The following is a 17,527-nucleotide window of genomic DNA, read 5'->3' on the forward strand; positions in this document are numbered from 1 at the left end:
AGCAATAGACAGATCTCTCTCTCATCGAAGAGAGAGCAGTTATCTGCCCATACACTACAGATTGATTCCCGATCAATTCCAGCATGAAATCTCTCGGGAATCGGGTTTTGCGACGCCTCCTCTGCCGCTGTCCCCCAAATGTAAATGTGCTTCCCCCGCAAATTCAAATCTCACCTGTTCCAGCTGCCACCACTGTCCTACTGCTCTCGATCCCGGCTGCTGCTTCCCCATAAGCACCGCAGTAACCACATGAAGGGTGCGTATAGCACGTGGCGTGTGACATCACAAACAGGCCTGGCAGCGCTTGGGAGCAGTGCACGCGACTGGGAGCAGCTGGAGAAAGTGACATTTACAAGGCAGGGCACTGGGAGAGCACATTTACATTTGTGGGGATAGCTCCGAGATCTTTCCAACGTGCTCGATCCATACATTTGACCTACTTCAACCAGAAATACGTCAAATCGGGCATGTTTATTGCAGCACCGATTTTCATCCAATTCAATAAAATGATCGAATCAGATGGTCGATCGGGCCGCAGATGTATGGCCACCTTAAAAACCAGTTCATTTTTGCTTTTTACCCAGTCCAGGTTTGCCAATTACCTCTCAAACCTCAGTCAGTGAGCCCCCTTCTCAGCTTACCCCGGATGTCATAGTATGTGGAGCAGACACAGAAGACATGGGTGACAGAAGGAAAGAGCCACACACAGTATGTTGGCAGAGTGCTTTATTGCAACTCTTAAAAAGGCAGGAGTTGGCCTTGGCCCACAGTTGTTATCACATGACAGCACTAGCCAATCCAAGTGCACTTTTCATACAACATTGTTTGGGAAGTTCTGATTGGCCACGTCTGGTCATGCACAAAGCAGGCGTCCAAGGACCCAAGCGGGGGGCTTCATCTCATCGTTAGACCACCCCATTTCCCCTGGAGTCCCGAATGAAGGACTAGCCCGTTCAGTTCTGATGAACATCTGGCTCCGGGGGCGGGGGTTGGTGGGAACCCAGGCAGCCGTAATCCAGTGACTTGGTGCTCCAAGGTTCAGTAGCTGCCCAGTGAAACAAGACACAGAGGCAGATGTGACATCAGTATTCAGTGGTGTCAGAAGGTCGAGCTGGAAACATCTGGGTGAAAAAAAGTCTTCAAAAACCTAACAAGTTCAAGTAGTAGAGAGTCTGGGAACGGCCCAGGCAGTAGAAAAGTCTATAAAATGTGTAGGAGACTGAGTTTCTCATTTTAAAAAAGTGTTATCAGCATTTTGTATCCTTTCTGGCAGTGTTGCTGGATCCTCGTTCCTGGAGGTCTTAGTGCCGATCCCCAGCCAGCATGGAGGTTTCCCAGTGGGTGTGCAGACCACTGCCATGACAGCAAGGAGGGCTGTACAATCTGAAGGGAGAGCAAGAGAAGACAGATACAGTTACACAGAGAGAAGCTGGAATGTGGAATGTTACGTTTCTCCCACGGTTCAATGGCTACAAAAGGCCAAGAGCAGTCAGATGCCCACCCGTCTCACACTTCATCCCCCCACTTCATCAGTCCTCACATGGGGTAAGTGGATGTAAAAATGGAAGTAGAGGCGTGGTTCTGATAAAGCAGCGAGAAGAGAAGATGGGCAGGTCGAGTCTGTGAAAGCCTACAGGAGGAGAAGATGGCAGGTTCTTGAAGAAGATAAAATGGGGGGGGGGGGGGGGTGTTGTTCTGTGGAAGCCTACCGGAGTAGGAGTGGCAGGTTCATGAGGAAGAGAAGACAGAGGAGGGTGGCATGTGTGGAAGCTAAAAGTAAAAGAAGACGGTAGGTTTTTGAGGAAGAGATAAGGGAAAAAGGTAGAGTCTGTGGAATCTTACAGGAGGAGAAGATGGCAGGTTTGTGAGGAAGAGAGAAGGTGAGAGCCTGCTGAAGCCTACAGGAGCAGAAGATGGAACATGTTTGATTAAGAGATGATGGGAGGAGGGTGGAGTATGTGGAAGCCTACAGGAGCAGATGAAAGCAGGTTCTTGAGGAAAAGATGGAGGAGGGTGAGGCTGTGGAAACCAACAGGGCAGAAAATGACAGGTTTTTGAGGAAGAGAGGAGGGGGAAAAGGGTGGAGCCTGTGGAAGCCTACAGGAGCAAAAGATGGCAGGTGTTTCAGAAAGAGATGAGGGGAGGAGGGTGGAGTCTGGAAGCACAGAAGATGGAAGGTGTTTTTAGGAGAAGAGGAGGGTGCAGTCTAGCTGTGGCAGCCTACAGAATCAGCAAGATGGTACCTGCTGACAAAGGTATGAGAGGAGCAGGATGGAGTTTCTGGTAACTTACGGAAGCAATGGGTGGATATTCGCTCAAGGAGGAAAAGGAAGAGCTGTGTACATTTCCATGAAATTAGCATAAACATTTGCACCAAACCGAATTCTTTGCATCTCGTTGACCTTCGGTATTAAGAGGTTGGTAGGAAGGAAAAAGCTTACCATTGATCACTGTCAGTGAGATTTCTGCAGCTTGTCTTTCTTTTGCACCAGGACTTTCCGTAAATAAGGCAGTGCAAAGAGCAGCAATATGAAGAATAAATGGCCTGCAAAATAGACCGATATGTACACCTATGGAGGAAGAACAGAAGAGTCCATTATTCACAATCACACTTTAAAAGTCTAATGCTCACCTAACAGCACAGAAACATTATGAAATGTGGCAAATCAAAGAAAAAGTAAGTCTTAACAAAAACCACTAATATAAAACTCAAAATCTAGTCCAGAAGTGGCCTGTGCCCTAACCAGCCAATGACAGCTGCCTGTACCCCGAACAGCCAATGGCAGCTTTCTGTTTGCTGACCATGCAATGCTAGGAGCTGTATCTGGCAGATGACATGTCGGTTATGTGTACATGTAGACAACAGACCAAAGCAGTTGTTGGGTAGTTTCCCTCAACAATGGCAGTGATTCACTAGCAAGCTTTTATGAATCCAGAATATGAAAGTATGGCAAAAATACTTCCCATCCCCACAACTAGAGGACGGTATTATCTCAGGAAATAATGTAGTGAGGAGTTTGATTGTCAATGAAACATGGAGAGAATCGCATTTAATGTTCATATTTTGGGCTAAACGAGCTTTCAATGTACAGTACCTTATAAGAATCCACCTCAGGGGTATGTAGAAAAATGTCCAAATTGTGCTCTGGCTAAAGCAAACATGCTTCATTGTGTGTGGCACTGTCCAAAACTGAACTGGTATTGGGAGCAAGTCTCTAGATTTCTAAAAATAATCTGTAAAAAGGACTGTGTCAAAGATCCCCTTTTATACCCGTTCAGTTATGAGAATAAGACAGTAGAAGGAAAAGTACAACCAAAAGTCTTGTCTATAGCACATTTAATATTGATGGCATTTAGAAAATCCATCTACAGTAGGTGGATCTGCCCAACAGTACCCACCATTTTTGATGTTAAAGAGGAACTCCTACAGTTTGAAAGTCTAGTTGCCACCACACAAATTGAAAAATAAAACAGTTTTTCTTAAAATGGAAACTGTTCATCTGTCAATCTCAGTGGAGACAAGCTCAGATTTCATGAGTCCCTTTGTATATTCCAGTTTGTACTGCACAGAACAGTTGTGTGGCACTTTAGGCAAATTTAATGTAACGGATAAATGTTGAAATACATGTATACGTAAGCTGTGTTCTAACAGTTGAACTCTGAAGACGTTAAGGTGGAGGAGCAACCTACGGGAGGTGGGAGGGTCGGATAATGGGATGGCGGAAGGAGTTTTGTTACGGAGAACGTTTTTCTTTTTCAATAATGATGTATACCATAAACAAAAAGTCAGACAATTGTTTTTGTAGTTAATATATAATGCATAGCTATAAACTTAAGATGACTGCTAAGCTGTACAGTTCTCTGAAAAATTAAACTGTTGGAAAGACAATGGCACTGATCTTGGTCAATTCATAGAAGTAAAATGGGGGAGGGAAAAATTAAGATACAATGGTTCTATTCTGTAGCATGCATACACAAGTCTGAAGGCCTCAAGCAAATCTGGATATCTAACATGAGGCGTCCCAGTAGGGTTGGGATCATAGAATATTATTGATTTATAAAGCACCAACATATTCCGTGGCGCTGTACAAAGTAAGAAACAAACATGGGGTACATATTAATACAGACAATGATGTACACTAATATACAAGATACATAATTAGTGACAAAATACAAAAAAAGGATACAACATACAGAATACAGAAGTGGTAATGACAGTGATAAAAATAACATGATGAATAAAATGTATAATGATTTCCAAGACACAAAAGGGGAGAGAGCCCTGCCCTTGCGAGCTTACAATCTGAAGGGAATGGGGGGAAACAAGAGGAGGGGTAGTATGCAGCAAATCTATAAAGGCAGTGTGTTTTAGGATACCTAGTAGGAGTGCAATTTGGTCTTAGGACAAAGGGAAGTGGCTTAAGGTAGCGCATATGCTTGTCGGAACAAATGAGTTTTTAGAGAGCGTTTAAAAGTAACAAAGGTTGGCGAGTGACGGATGTGTTGTGGGAGGGGATTCCAGAGAAGGGGTGAAGCACATGCAAAATCTTGTAAGCGTGAATGTGAGGAGGTGATTCTAGAGGAGGACAACAGAAGATCGTGTGCAGATTTGAGATTGCGATTGGGTTTGTATCTGGAGATTAGTGAGGATATGTACCGGGAAGAGAGATTGTAGAGAGCTTTGTAGAGTAGGGTTAGGAGTTTGAACTGGATCCTCTGGTTAATTGGCAGCCAGTGAATATATGATCAAATGCCTTTGTGGATCAGACCACAAGAAATGTGGTAAAAATCAAGGACTAAAGGCCCTGACATACGAAATAGCATTTTGCGGATCATTTCTGTTTTTTTAAACCAACTCTCCATTGACTTGCATTAAAATCACGAACAATCACAATCGCAGAACATTTTCCACGATTTTACTGTAAGTCCCAAGAATCCAAGAAAAATCCCGCTGCACCAAATGATGGGATATAATCAACAAGACCTTTATTTATAATCCAGCATCAAAGTAGCAGATAAAAGCTCACGCGTATCATATTCACTATTACCACATGTTTTAGACCTGGTCTAAACCATTTGGTAATTAAGTGGGTAAAGCAGGGGAAATTATCAAAAGATGCAATTCACAAACAAGTAGCTAGGACTGACATCCTTATCCTTTGAGGAGCTCTCTTCTGCATACAATTAAACTCCTGCATATTTAATTCAAAAGGTTCCATCCTCACATCTAAAATTCCTCACAGAATTACTTTACCTACAAGAAAACAGCTGGTCTAATCTCGGTCAGAGAAAGTGGGCGTGGTTACTCCTTGTTTGCCTTTGTGAATTGTATAATTACTGAATGTTAGACCAGGTCTAAAAACAGGTCTAAAAAATTACACCAAACCATCAGTAGACTAAAAACCATCTGTAGACTAGTCAAAATGTTTAGTGAATTGAGGCCATTGTCTTTATTTGCCTCTGTCAGAAGACAAAGCATGTAACAAAAGGGGAAGACCGCCCAAAACACCATGAAGGAGCACTATTGCGAATTGTTTTTCAGTTACTGTAATAAAGGTTTTCTGTAAGATAAGCAAGGTTTAACCACTTGACCAACGTTTAAAATATTTCCCTAGTACAATGTATGGCGACAATGTTTTATTTAGAAATAAAGGTGCATTTTTTTTCAGTTTTGCGTCCATCACTTATTACAAGCCCATATTTTAAAATATAGCATTAATATACCCTCTTGACATAATTAGAAAAGTTTAGCCCCTAACTATTTATCTATTTTTTTAATTGTCATTTTATTTTTTTAATGCAAAAGTTTTATTTGAGTAACTATGGAAGAGTGTGGGAGACAAGGGGTTAATTTTAAATGTATGTATAGGTTTTTTATTAAAGAAAAAAAAATTGTATGCAGGTGTAATTTTACTATTTGGGCACAAGATGTCCTCATACATTTTCCTGAGCATGCTATTAGTATGCGAACAGGAAGTAATGCATGGGCATGTTACTTCACTAGATACAATGAACGCAGGTATCTCATTGATGCCGGCTATCATTGACATGGGACTTTGATTAACCATTTCAGCCCGCGAGTATTTTTCACCTTATGGATAAGAGGAATGTTCACATTTCAGCGCTCCTCCCTTTCATTCCCCAATAACTTTATCACTACTTATTACAATAAAAGTATCTATACCTTGTTTTTTCCACCACCAATTAGGCTTTCTTTGGGTGGTACATTATGCTAAGAATTATTTTATTCTAAATGCATTATAATGGGAATAATAAGAAAAAAATTGAAAAAAAATGCATTATTTCTCAGTTTTTAGCCATTACAGTTTTAAAAGAATAAATGCTGCAGCAATTAAAGAGACTCAGAGACTAACTACTAAAGTTCTGATATTTATTAGGGGCTTTATCCCACCCCATAAACACGTCTAAATCCCCTCGACTTCTTCCCGTGGTCTGCCGTTCAGCCACGGTGAGCTCCGTTACTAAGCTCAATCGAAGCCAGTCAGGGTCTACTGCGCATGCGCAGACCTTCCACGCATGCGCAGTATACCCAGACTGACATCACTGTGCCTGTTACTGGGGCTCACTGCAGCTGAAGAGCAGACCACGGGAGGACGGCATGGAACTTAGAGGTGTTTATGGGGAGGTAGGAAACCCCAGGTAAGAATCAGAGCTTTAGTATTATTCGTCTCTGAGCCTCTTTAAAATACACACATTTTATTTGGCCATTTGTCCCTGTTATTGCAACGTTAAAATTATATCCCTAGTATAATGTATGGTGACAATATTTTATTTGAAAATAAAGGTGTATTTTCTCAGTTTTACATCCATAACTAATTTTAAGCCCAAAATGTAATAATAATATGCCCTCTTGACATACATATTAAAAACTTTATTTCCTAAAGTCAGTAAGAGTCATTTTACCATTTGGCCACAAGGTGTCCTCACTGAGTACTTCCTATTAGTGTACAATAAGTACGCTATAGGGAGTAATGTGTTGCTACATTGTAATTAGGGAAGTGACGCAGGCATCAACGGATGCCTGCGATCACGGTGGCCTAGAGGTGAGATTAATGAATTGGAACTTTGTTCCCATTCATAAATCTAACGATTGGCGGTGGTAAGCTGCAACTCTACTTCAGAATGAAAACTGTTTTGAACTAAAACGGTGTTCCTTCCCGGCAGACATGTACGGATTGGCTCAGGGGGCTTTTACACCATTACCGGCAACATTGCGATCGCGTGCACAGCGCCCCAAACTGCATAGATGTGACTAGCGTGTCCCTGCGGCTGTAGCAGCTGCCGCTGCGGACGTGAAGAACTACATTTCCATTTATTCATCTCCCCTCTAACGATCATCGGCGAAACCGCACGCAGGAGTGCACTGGGGCAATAGACGTCCCTGGCTATGGTCTCTCCTGTGAGGCTGAGATAGCAATCTCCTACCTCCGTGCTGCTGGCTGTAGCTCTGGGAGTGACGCTGATCTCCAAGGTCCCTGCACACACAAAGATCAAGGAGCAGAGCTCATAGCTACATCAATGCTGCTACAGTTGTCCTCTGCATGAGAATGGACAGCAGCATCAGTAACTTAGCTGGTGATGAGATTCTAACTCTGTAAGTCAGTCATATCCGTGTACAGATTAATTTTGACAAGCTAATTTAACTATATTAAACTTTGCTTATCTTACAGAAATAATTTGTTACAGTAACTGAAAAACACTTAATTCACACAACAGTGCCTCTTTAAAGTGGACCTGTTACTCTTGCACAGGACACAAGGAAGACATACCAGAAATGCACCCTGTATGTATTTAAAGGGAACCTAAACTGAAAGGATATGGATTTTTCCTTTTTTTTTTTTTTTTTTTTTTTTTTTTAAATACCAATTGCCTGCTGATCCTGTGTCTCTAATACTTATAGCCACAGCCCCTTAACAAAAATGCAGATCAGGTGCTCTGACTGAAGTCAGACTGGATTAGCTGCATGCTTGTTTCAGATGTGTGATTTAGCCACTACTGCAGCTAAAGACATCAGCAGGATAGTCAGGCAACTGGCATTGTTTCAAGTGAACCAGAGATGAAGCACCCTCATGTATTTTACCATATAGATCAGTGGGAACATTAGAGAAAACACCTACCCTGCTCTCTGTTTCATTCTTCACTGTTCAGCTTGCTTCTTATCAGCCCTGATAAAATCCCTGACTGAGCATTCAGTCTGGCTTTGCTATAATGACTCAGCTATAATGATTGCTGAGCAGAGCCACAAGGGGGCAGGCTTGGGCTTGAAAAGACATCAGAGAACACAGACTCAGCTATAATGATTCCTGAGCAAAGCCAGACTGAATGCTCAGTCTGAGATTTTATCAGGGCTGATAACAAGCAGGCTGAGCAGTGAAGGATGAAGCAGAGCAGGGTAGGTCTTTTCTCTAATGTTCCCACTGATATATATGGTAAAATACATGAGGACGCTTCTTCTCTGGTTCACTTTAAAAGGAAACAGTCATATCCCTCTCAGTTTAGGTTCCCTTTAAAGAGTTTAGCCTGTGTAATTCCCCCTCATTTGTGTCTAATCACAAGTTGTAATTTGATCCTTCCCCTGTGTCACATGACTGCCTATGGCAGATACTGTAAGCCCATTTGAAAGTACAGGCTGTAAAAAATGTCTGCTTCCATGTATCAAGAAGTAGAAACTGCAAATTTATTTTAGGATTTGTAACAAATAATTTTTGTTTTGTTTAAAGGGACTCCGAGCACCTCTCATGGGCATGCCTTTAAGACAGACGACTTCCAACAAAGTCTGCTATAACCCCTATGGAGGAGCCTCTTGCAATGGCCATGCGTGTCACTTCCTCTTCCTGCTTCATTCAGTGATGCACTTCTCTAACTGAGAAGACAGGGGTGACCCGGAAGTTATAACATAGCCAAGATGGCAGCCGCGATATTTAAATTGAAATCGAACTAACTATTTTGTGTAGAATAGCGATTCAGGCATCATGTAAAAGAGGAGAGCACAAGCTACAGAACGGTATGCATCTTTGCAGTACTGGTAGGAGTCTTAAAGGCATGTCCATGAGAGGTGCTCAGAGTCCCTTTAAAGGTTATTATGCTGTTGTGCATCTTTTAGAGCAGACGGGAGTTCTGAGTTCAGGTCCCCTTTAAGCTCTGTACACATGCTGGGTGAAACTCAGCCGAGCCTCTGCAGTGAATCTAGCGTGTGTACAGCAACCCTAGATACCACTCGGCCAGCGATCCCTGCCAGGCGACAGGTCTTGTACGTGTGCACGAGACTTAACCATGCTAAGTAATCGCATCTGTATTGCAAAATAAAGTGGATTTTTTCTTCTGCAAGGGTAGTCTGGTCAGAATTCTGCAGGAGCCACCAAAAGCTGGAATATCACTCCTGGAAGGAGCAGCTGCCTATAAATAAAATGATATCCACAAACCGGAGACTGTTGTACCCGCAGGCAGAATGTGGGGGGAACACACACAACTCGCATGAGGCGACAGTCGCCGAGGACTTACCTTGAGCCACTTATCCCAGGTGAAAAGGCAGAAGGGCACCAGCGGGTAGCCCATGAAGAGCCAGTGGATGAACTGCTGCACCACATAGATAGGAGGCCGCAGGACTGGTATGGAACCGATCATACTGAGGAGAGGGCTATCCCTCACCAGCTCTATGGCCTGTGGAGACAGAGAGAGGACTGCTAGGAAGATCATTATGTAGAGTTCCCCAACTCTGTCCTCAAGGCCCACCAACAGTACATGTTTGCAGGAAACCACAAACATGCACAGGTGAGGTAATTCGTGTCTCAGCAGAGCTGATTAACTACATCTGTGGAGTTCCACAAAACATGCACTGTTGGTGGGCCACGAGGACAGGGTTGGGGAACACTGTAAATATACAGCAACTCAAGTTGAAGCCACCAGGGATGAGCAATGAGACGCAAATACTTCTGAGTGGATGCTCATTTTATGCAACTAGGGAGTAGACTAATAAAACTACTGGTCCAATTCCAAGCTGTAGATATTTGAATAAAATCTGCATCAACTCATCAGTATCTCCATGACCATCCTTACAGAAAAAATGTAAAGAGCACAATCATGTGATACACCCACCCCTGCCAAGATATGTTTCACCATGAGTTGGGTGCCGGCTGGTGCCACCAGTATAAATATTGGTTAGTATCCACTACTGATATTTCACCACACACGATTACAGATAAATTTGTCTTGTCGAATCTGCCCATACACTACAGGACGATTCCCGTCCGATTTCAGCATTAAATAATCAGAGATTCGGATGAGCCCGCCACATCCACCCGGCCGCTGCCCCCAAACTGTTTAAATGTATGTAGTGCAGCATTTATACATTACCTGTCCTGTAGCAGCTTCCGCACGGTGTCCGTCCATCTCGCCGGGTAAACCGCGTACACGCTAGCGGTGCATAGCGTCAGACGCCATACGCCGCCGGCATGTATGCGGAACCCGGCGAGATGGACTGAAACCGTGTGGAGGCTGACAACGGACAGGTAATGTATAAATGCTACACTACATACATTTATACATTGCAGCGGCGGGATTTCGGCGTCTCATCGTTAGTTTGCAATTCGGCCGTCGTACTGCCGCGCACCCGACCAACCAACTTCGGCCCGACATCTTCCAGCATGCGCGATCGACCATGTGGCCAATTTCTGTCCCGAAATTGGTCGCTTTGTCTGTTGGGCATGCACTTGGCAGCACAAATTTTCATCCAATTCAATTATAATAATCGAATTGGATGGTTGATTGGTTGGTCGGCTAATGTATGGCCACCTTAACACTTCCTTCCCCACTTCATGCCTAACCCTCACCCCCTCCTAGTGTCTCACACTAGCTCCCTCCTCCTAGTACCTAACATTAGCTCCCCCATGCCTAATGCTAAACCCTCCCCCTAATGCCCAACACCCCCTCCTTCTAGTGCCTAACACAAACCCCCTCCCTACTTCATGCTTAACACTAACCCCCTCCCCGTAATGCCTAACACTCACCCGCTCCTCCTAGTGCCTAACGCTATCCCCCTTCCCCTAATGCCTAATACTAACCCCTCCTCCTATTGCCTAACACTAACCACTCCTAGTGCCTAACCCTCACCCCCTCCTCCTAGTGCCTAACATTAGCTCCCCCATGCCTAACGCTAAACCCTCCCCGTAAAGCCCAACACCCCCTCCTTCTACTGCCTAACACGAATCCCCTCCCCCTAATGCCTAACACTCACCCGCTCCTCCTAGTGCCTAACGCTATCCCCCTTTCCCTAATGCCTAATACTAACCCCTCCTCCTAGTGCCTAACGTTAACCCCCATCCCCTAACACTGACCCCTCCTCCTAGTGCCTACCACTCACTCCTCCTAGTGCCTAGCATTCACCACTTCCTCCTAATGCCTACCACTAACCCATAACCGCCCCACTCCTAATTCCCAACATTAAAACAAACACACTTCCCCACTTCATGCCTAACCCTCACCCCCTCCTCCTAGTGCCTAACGCTAGCCCCTCCCCAATACCTAACACTAAACCCTCCTCCTAAAGCCAAACACTCCCCCCTCCTCCTAGTGCCTAACACTAACCCCCTCCCTACTTCATGCCTAACACTCACCCCTCCTCCTAGTGCCTAACGCTAACTCCCTCCACCTAATGCCTAACACTAACCCTTCCCCCTATTGCCTAACTCTAACCCCTCCTCCTAGTGCCCAACACTAAATGCTCCCCCTAATGATTAAAACTCACCCCCTCCTCCTAGTGCCTAACACTAACCCCCTCCCTCTAAAGCCTAACACTCACTCCGACCCTTGTAGAGCAGAGGGTAGTCTCTCTGCACCCTGCCACCACCACAGACACAGCCAGCTGATTGACAGGGCTGACCACTGCACAGACAGAGGAGTGTCTCTACACCAGCCCACTGCTATGGAAATAGACCCAGCTCAGTGACAGAGTGGTGTCTAGCCACTGCTGAGAAAACACAGCTAGCTTTTTCAGTGATGTCACCGCAGATACTCACCTGTTTCTCTACTACAACTATAAGGAACTCCAGTGAAAAACAGACGAGGTATCCAGAATGCAGGCCGTGCCAAACAGCCAGGAAAAAGAGGGCGGCCGCCTGAGAGAGCGCCTTGTTGCCAAGGAATCGAAGACGCTTAAAAACGTATCTAAAGAGAGAAAGACAAGAGTGTTATGATAATATTGCAGACCTCTTACTAAAAAGGGTACATCATCAAGGTTCTGTATATTTTGAAGAAAAAAAAAAAAAAACTATTGAAATAAAAACAAAAATCCTCTATAGTGTGGACTTTGTGTAGAGTAAATCTTATGTGAAGAGGAGTCGGGGTACGGCTGACATAACGTACAGAGGTAGAAGCTGAATACACATCCGTTATATCAGCCACATTAACAGTTAAAGGGAGTCTCTAGATGCACGTATTTGACAGTTGCCCTCTTGACCATATACTTTTTCCCGACTACATTTTAAAGAAGGTGGAGTCACCCTTTAAAGTCAATGGGAATCAAAACAAGAAAAAAAAAAAAAACGGCCACATACTACTTATCTAAGGAGAGAGAAGGCTCTGGGTCCTATAGAGCCTTCCCAATCCTCTCATGGTCCTCGTTCCAGTGCTGGCTCCCCAGGAGCAGTATTCAACCAATTTGGTCAAATACTGCTCTAATCCCCCACCGAGGGGAACTTCAGAAGTCTTTAGGAGCCCGAGTGGTCCTGAAGACGGGCCACTCCATACATCGCACGCGCGAGCGCCCTCTCACACGCACTCACTCTTGCGCATTGTGGAGCCGCCTGTCTTCAGGAGGACATGGCTCCTCAAGACTTCCGAAATCCCCCACAGCGGGGGTTTAAAACCTGGGGAGCTGCCGCTGCAACGAGGAGACCGAGAGAGGAGAGGGAAGGTTCTACTGCATCCAGAGCCTTCTCTCTCCTAAGGTAAGAATCTGGCTGTTATTTTTATTCCCATTGACTTAAAAGAGAAACTCCGACCAAGAATTTAACTTTATCCCAATCAGCAGCTGATACCCCCTTTTACATGAGAAATCTATTCCTTTTCACAAACAGACCATCAGGGGGTGCTGTATGACTGATATTGTGGTGAAACCCCTCCCACAAGAAACTCTGAAGACCGTGGTACTCCTGGCAGTTTCCTGTCTGTGAACATTGTTGCATTGTGAGAAATAGCCGTTTATAGCTGTTTCCAACTGCCAAAATAGCATGCAGCAGCTACATCACCTACATCAGCAGTAAAAATGTCACCATGTAATAAATGTCAGAATGTAAATGAGGGATTTAAGAGATTTTTCAATGAGCAAGCACTGACTAAATCATTTATACATAATTATTGTAAAAATGAAGCACTTTTTTATTACATCATTTTCACTGTATTTTCTCTTTAAAAGAGAACCTGTACTGAGTAAAAATATTTAAAATAAACACAGGAGGTAACTTCAAATGAACATTACATAGTTACCTTGCCATCAGTTCCTCTCAGAAGATCACCATTTTCTTCTGACAATAATCCCTTCCAGTTCTGACAATATTTTGTCAGATCTGAAATATATCAGTTGCTGTCAGTAAAATATCAGTTGCTGTCAGTTATAGCTGAAAGGAAAACTGATGTACCAGGTAATGTCCATGTTTCCCTATGGCTCAAGTGGGCGATGTTACAGTTTAACTGTGTGCTGACCAGAAAGCTGTTATGGGTAATGGCCATTTTCAAAATGGAGGACAAAAAATGTCCTTGATCACAGTGAACAAACAAGACGCGGGACAGGAGAAAGACACTGAGGAGTAGACTACATGGAAGGTAAGTATGACTTGTGTATGCTTATTTTGACTTTTAATTTTCAGTTCAGGTTTTCTTTAAAGGAGTGAATTGAGAATAATATGGAGGCTGCCATATTTATTTCCTATTAAACAATACCAGTTGCCTGGCAGCCCTGCTGAGCTATTTGGATGCAGTAGTGTCTGAACAACACAGAAACAAGCATGCAGCTAATCTTATCAGATCTGACAATAAGGTCAGAAACACCTGATCTGCTGCATGCTTGTTCAGGGTCAATGGCTAAAAGTATTAGAGGTAGAGGATCAGCAGGACAGCCAGGCAACTTGACATTGTTTAAGAGGAAATAAATATGGCAGCCTACATATCCCTCTCTATACAGTTGTCCTTTAAGTACATGTTGCCTGTTGGAGATGTTCGTAGCCTATTTTGTGCTTTGAAAATACAGCAAAGATCCCCCACCAGCAGCTGTACACGGGATGCAGAAGAAGGACTCTCTTGGAAAAGTAAATTCACACACACTCACCTGGCCACCCAGTCGTTGGTGTTTATGTTAAAGCTGGCGATCGTTCCTGTGAAAAGGGGTGTGGTCTCAAACATCCACACCTTCATGTTGGCACAGGCATCCCACTGAGGCTCTCCTTTCTCATTTTTCCCATTGTAGCCCAGACCAGAGAGGATGCAGACCCCTTCCTGCAGGAGAGAGGAATGGGGAGATCACACAATGCACAAGCACAGCAATCCTCTACCTGAGAGCCATTATCCAACAGTCCACAGCATGGGGACTGAAGAGACTGGATCTATGCCATATGATTACTGGACACAGAGACACAGACGCGAAAAATATATATATATGATATAATGAATTGGTTGTGTAGTACGGATAATTACTATAACATTAGAAGCAAAGAAAATATTCTCATTGTTATTTTCAGTTATACAGTGTTTTTTTTTTATAACACTGCATCATTCTCTAATATTTGCAGTTTACACACTACTCAAATGATTTCCAGCCCAGGCCAGTGAACTTTTGACCTGTCCTCTGCAGAAGGAAAACAACAATACAATAACTGACAGTTGAGATAATAAGCTTCTGAAGACAGAGCTCTCTGCGACTTTTTAAGTGGTGGAGCTCAATGGCTCTTTAACATAGATAACAACTGGAGATTCTTTACTCTTCCTGTACTGGAAACAATATTACTCATGTCTCTGCTCCTAATGTTTTATTTCTTAGCTGTACTACACATACATACATTTTTTTCCCGCTTCAGTGTCTCTTTAAAAGGACACCTGTACGTTTCTAAGAGTGAAATGTTAGATACTCACCTCAGAAGAGGGAGGCCTCTGGATGCTTGCGCTGTTTTTACAGCACAAGGATCCAGAGGCCTCCCTCTTCTGCCACTATCAGCAGTTATAGGAATTACGGCTATAGCGGCGCTCAGTGAGCAATTTGAGCGCAGTCAAAAGACAGAGCACAAATTACTACATAAACACAATAGCTGGTAGCTGAATTACGTCTTTCCCCCACTATCCATGGCGACCTGGAGGGGGAATAGTAATTAACGCTGTTGGGACTTGTGCAGGAGCAGGGTAAGCCGTTTATGAGCTTTACCCTGCACCCAGAGCTGTCCAGAAACATCCCTCTATTGTGGCGAGTACCCCTTTAGTGCAGTTTTATCCCTACAGGTGTGCTTTAAGTTGCATCCCTACACTAGATCAGGGCTGTCTGGATGTGGCCAACGGGCCCCATTAACTTCCCTGGACTGATTTTGTGGAAGGCCCACCTTTTGTTTGCGCTTGGCTCCTCCCCCTGAAAGCAGGACACTGATTTTTTTTTTTTAAGCTTTCTTGGCTCCTGTTGCATGCAACAGGAGTCCCGGGTAAGCAAGGCTATTAGCCCCATGCACGGAAAAAGCATGAGTGCCCTAAAGCACCCCCACAAAACGTGCATGAGTAGCCACGGGCCCCACAATGCAGCAGGGCCCTTCCGGTTGTTCCCCGAAGGGAACCTTCCCCCTTTGCCTTCGGCTCAGGGGGTGGCATCCTCCAACACCCGAGGGGTTGGAGGATCCTGGGGTCCCCCGAGGAGGACCCCGACTGCGCCCAGTGGTTACCCAAAGGGCCTGGCCATGTGGCAACCGCGTCCACATGGGCCGGGTGGCTCCCCCGAGAGGGAGCCGGGTGGGAACCGAAGTCCCCGGTGCCAGCAAGCTGGCCCCGACCTTGCGGCCGGAGTGATAAAAATTCCGCACTCTCCCTAGCCAAAAGGCCAGGGAGCTGCGTTAGTTGGCTATGCATATGGGCAGTACAGACCAAAGCACCCTACTTCCGCCTGAGATCTGCCACATCTCAGGTTTTTTCAGGTGCTCCTGGAGCGCCACTTCCAGGGGCAGTACGCCTAAGCAAAGCCCTCAGCCATTCAGCCTCGACCAGGAGTAGATCCATTCCACCAGACCGTGGGAATTATGACTAGGAAGGACACCCTGCCACAGTGCCATCCTTCCAGGTCCCCCAAGGTTACCCAACTGATAAGAACAGATACTACACCTGATCTTAGCCAAAAGGCCGAGAAGCGATAAGCAGGACACTGATGCTTTGCCCCCTCCAGCCGAAAAAGCTGAACACACCCCCTACCCATGAAGTCAGGCAACACTGCACTAGTTTAAACTCATCCGGGGCAGCCAACAGAGACTGCCTTGGGCGAGAATCTATTATGTACGGGAGGCCCCAGGCGTCACTTAAAGATCCAGCATGCCCGACCGAGCCAGCCCCAAGCACATTTTCTCCTGCTCACCCCGGTAGACGGAACCCGTTCCATCGTGTGCCCTGCACAGTCCTTCCTCCTCCCTCCATCGTAACAGGCTCGTCGCTAGCCTGCTGCATTTTAACATGTTAAAATAATATACTGTTGTATGTTTTTACAAAGTCTCTATAGATTTGTGCCAACACATACTATTGTGTTGTCATATATATTATCTATCTATCTATCTATCTATCTATCTATCTATCTATCTATCTATCTATCTATGTAACTCTGTTTAATAGCTCCCCACCGCTTTATAAGTGAACCTAGTGAAAATCTCACGACTGTATCCATCCTCCTACACCTAAAAATGACTTTTAGATATCCTATGGTTTTATTTAATGTTTTAATAATTTTTTTTTCTCTGCACAATAGCAAGGTCTCAAGAGTCCCAGAACTCAAATATGTGATCTATTGACTTTTTGTATCTATCTCCTGCTCTCAGAAGCGGTTCCCTGCAGGAAAAAATTATGGCTGTAATTCCTTATCAGTAAGGATTATGCTATAATTCTACAAGGGAGAAGCTGTCATTTGCATGCTATAGTTAAGGACCCATTTCCACGAGAGGCAAACTTCTGTCGTTTTCCACATGAGATTTCGGGTGCGGAAACGCAGCCTTTTTAAATCAGAAGGCTGCATCCAAATATGGCGTGCAGCAAAAAAAATAAAAAAAAAAATGCCAGCTGCAGTTTCCCGCAGACCGCATCTGAATTCCTATAGCTGAACATCCAGAAACGGACACGGCACCCAGTGGAAATAGGCCCTAACCTTTTCAGGTAGTAAAAGAAAAGAAAAAGGAAACCCAGCCTGATTATTAAAGGAACACTTTCGATTAACATGTTTTTTTTAACCTGGGATGGAGACTTCCTGAAGTACTGGTAAATAATGATGTATACATTTGACTTGCTT

The 17,527-nt window shown here is 44.4% G+C and overlaps 1 protein-coding gene and 1 pseudogene across 1 annotated transcript in view; both read right to left on the reverse strand.

Moving 5' to 3' along the window:
- Nucleotides 1-711: 711 nt before the first annotated feature.
- The window catches only part of LPCAT3 (lysophosphatidylcholine acyltransferase 3), a 78,246-nt gene continuing 61,430 nt past the window's right edge, over nt 712-17,527 (reverse strand). Inside the window, exons 9-13 of the mRNA XM_068255266.1 lie at nt 14,342-14,508; nt 12,036-12,183; nt 9,523-9,681; nt 2,442-2,570; nt 712-1,383 (exon numbers count right to left, since the gene is read on the reverse strand). Of these exons, the coding sequence (XP_068111367.1) occupies nt 2,454-2,570; nt 9,523-9,681; nt 12,036-12,183; nt 14,342-14,508 (591 nt within the window). The 3' untranslated portion in view covers nt 712-1,383; nt 2,442-2,453. The remainder of the gene's footprint in view (nt 1,384-2,441; nt 2,571-9,522; nt 9,682-12,035; nt 12,184-14,341; nt 14,509-17,527) is intronic.
- On the reverse strand, nt 16,250-16,392 carry LOC137537366 (U2 spliceosomal RNA; annotated as a pseudogene).

Source organism: Hyperolius riggenbachi, chromosome 10, assembly GCF_040937935.1.
Source record: "Hyperolius riggenbachi isolate aHypRig1 chromosome 10, aHypRig1.pri, whole genome shotgun sequence".
Classification (NCBI taxonomy): Eukaryota; Metazoa; Chordata; class Amphibia; order Anura; family Hyperoliidae; genus Hyperolius; species Hyperolius riggenbachi.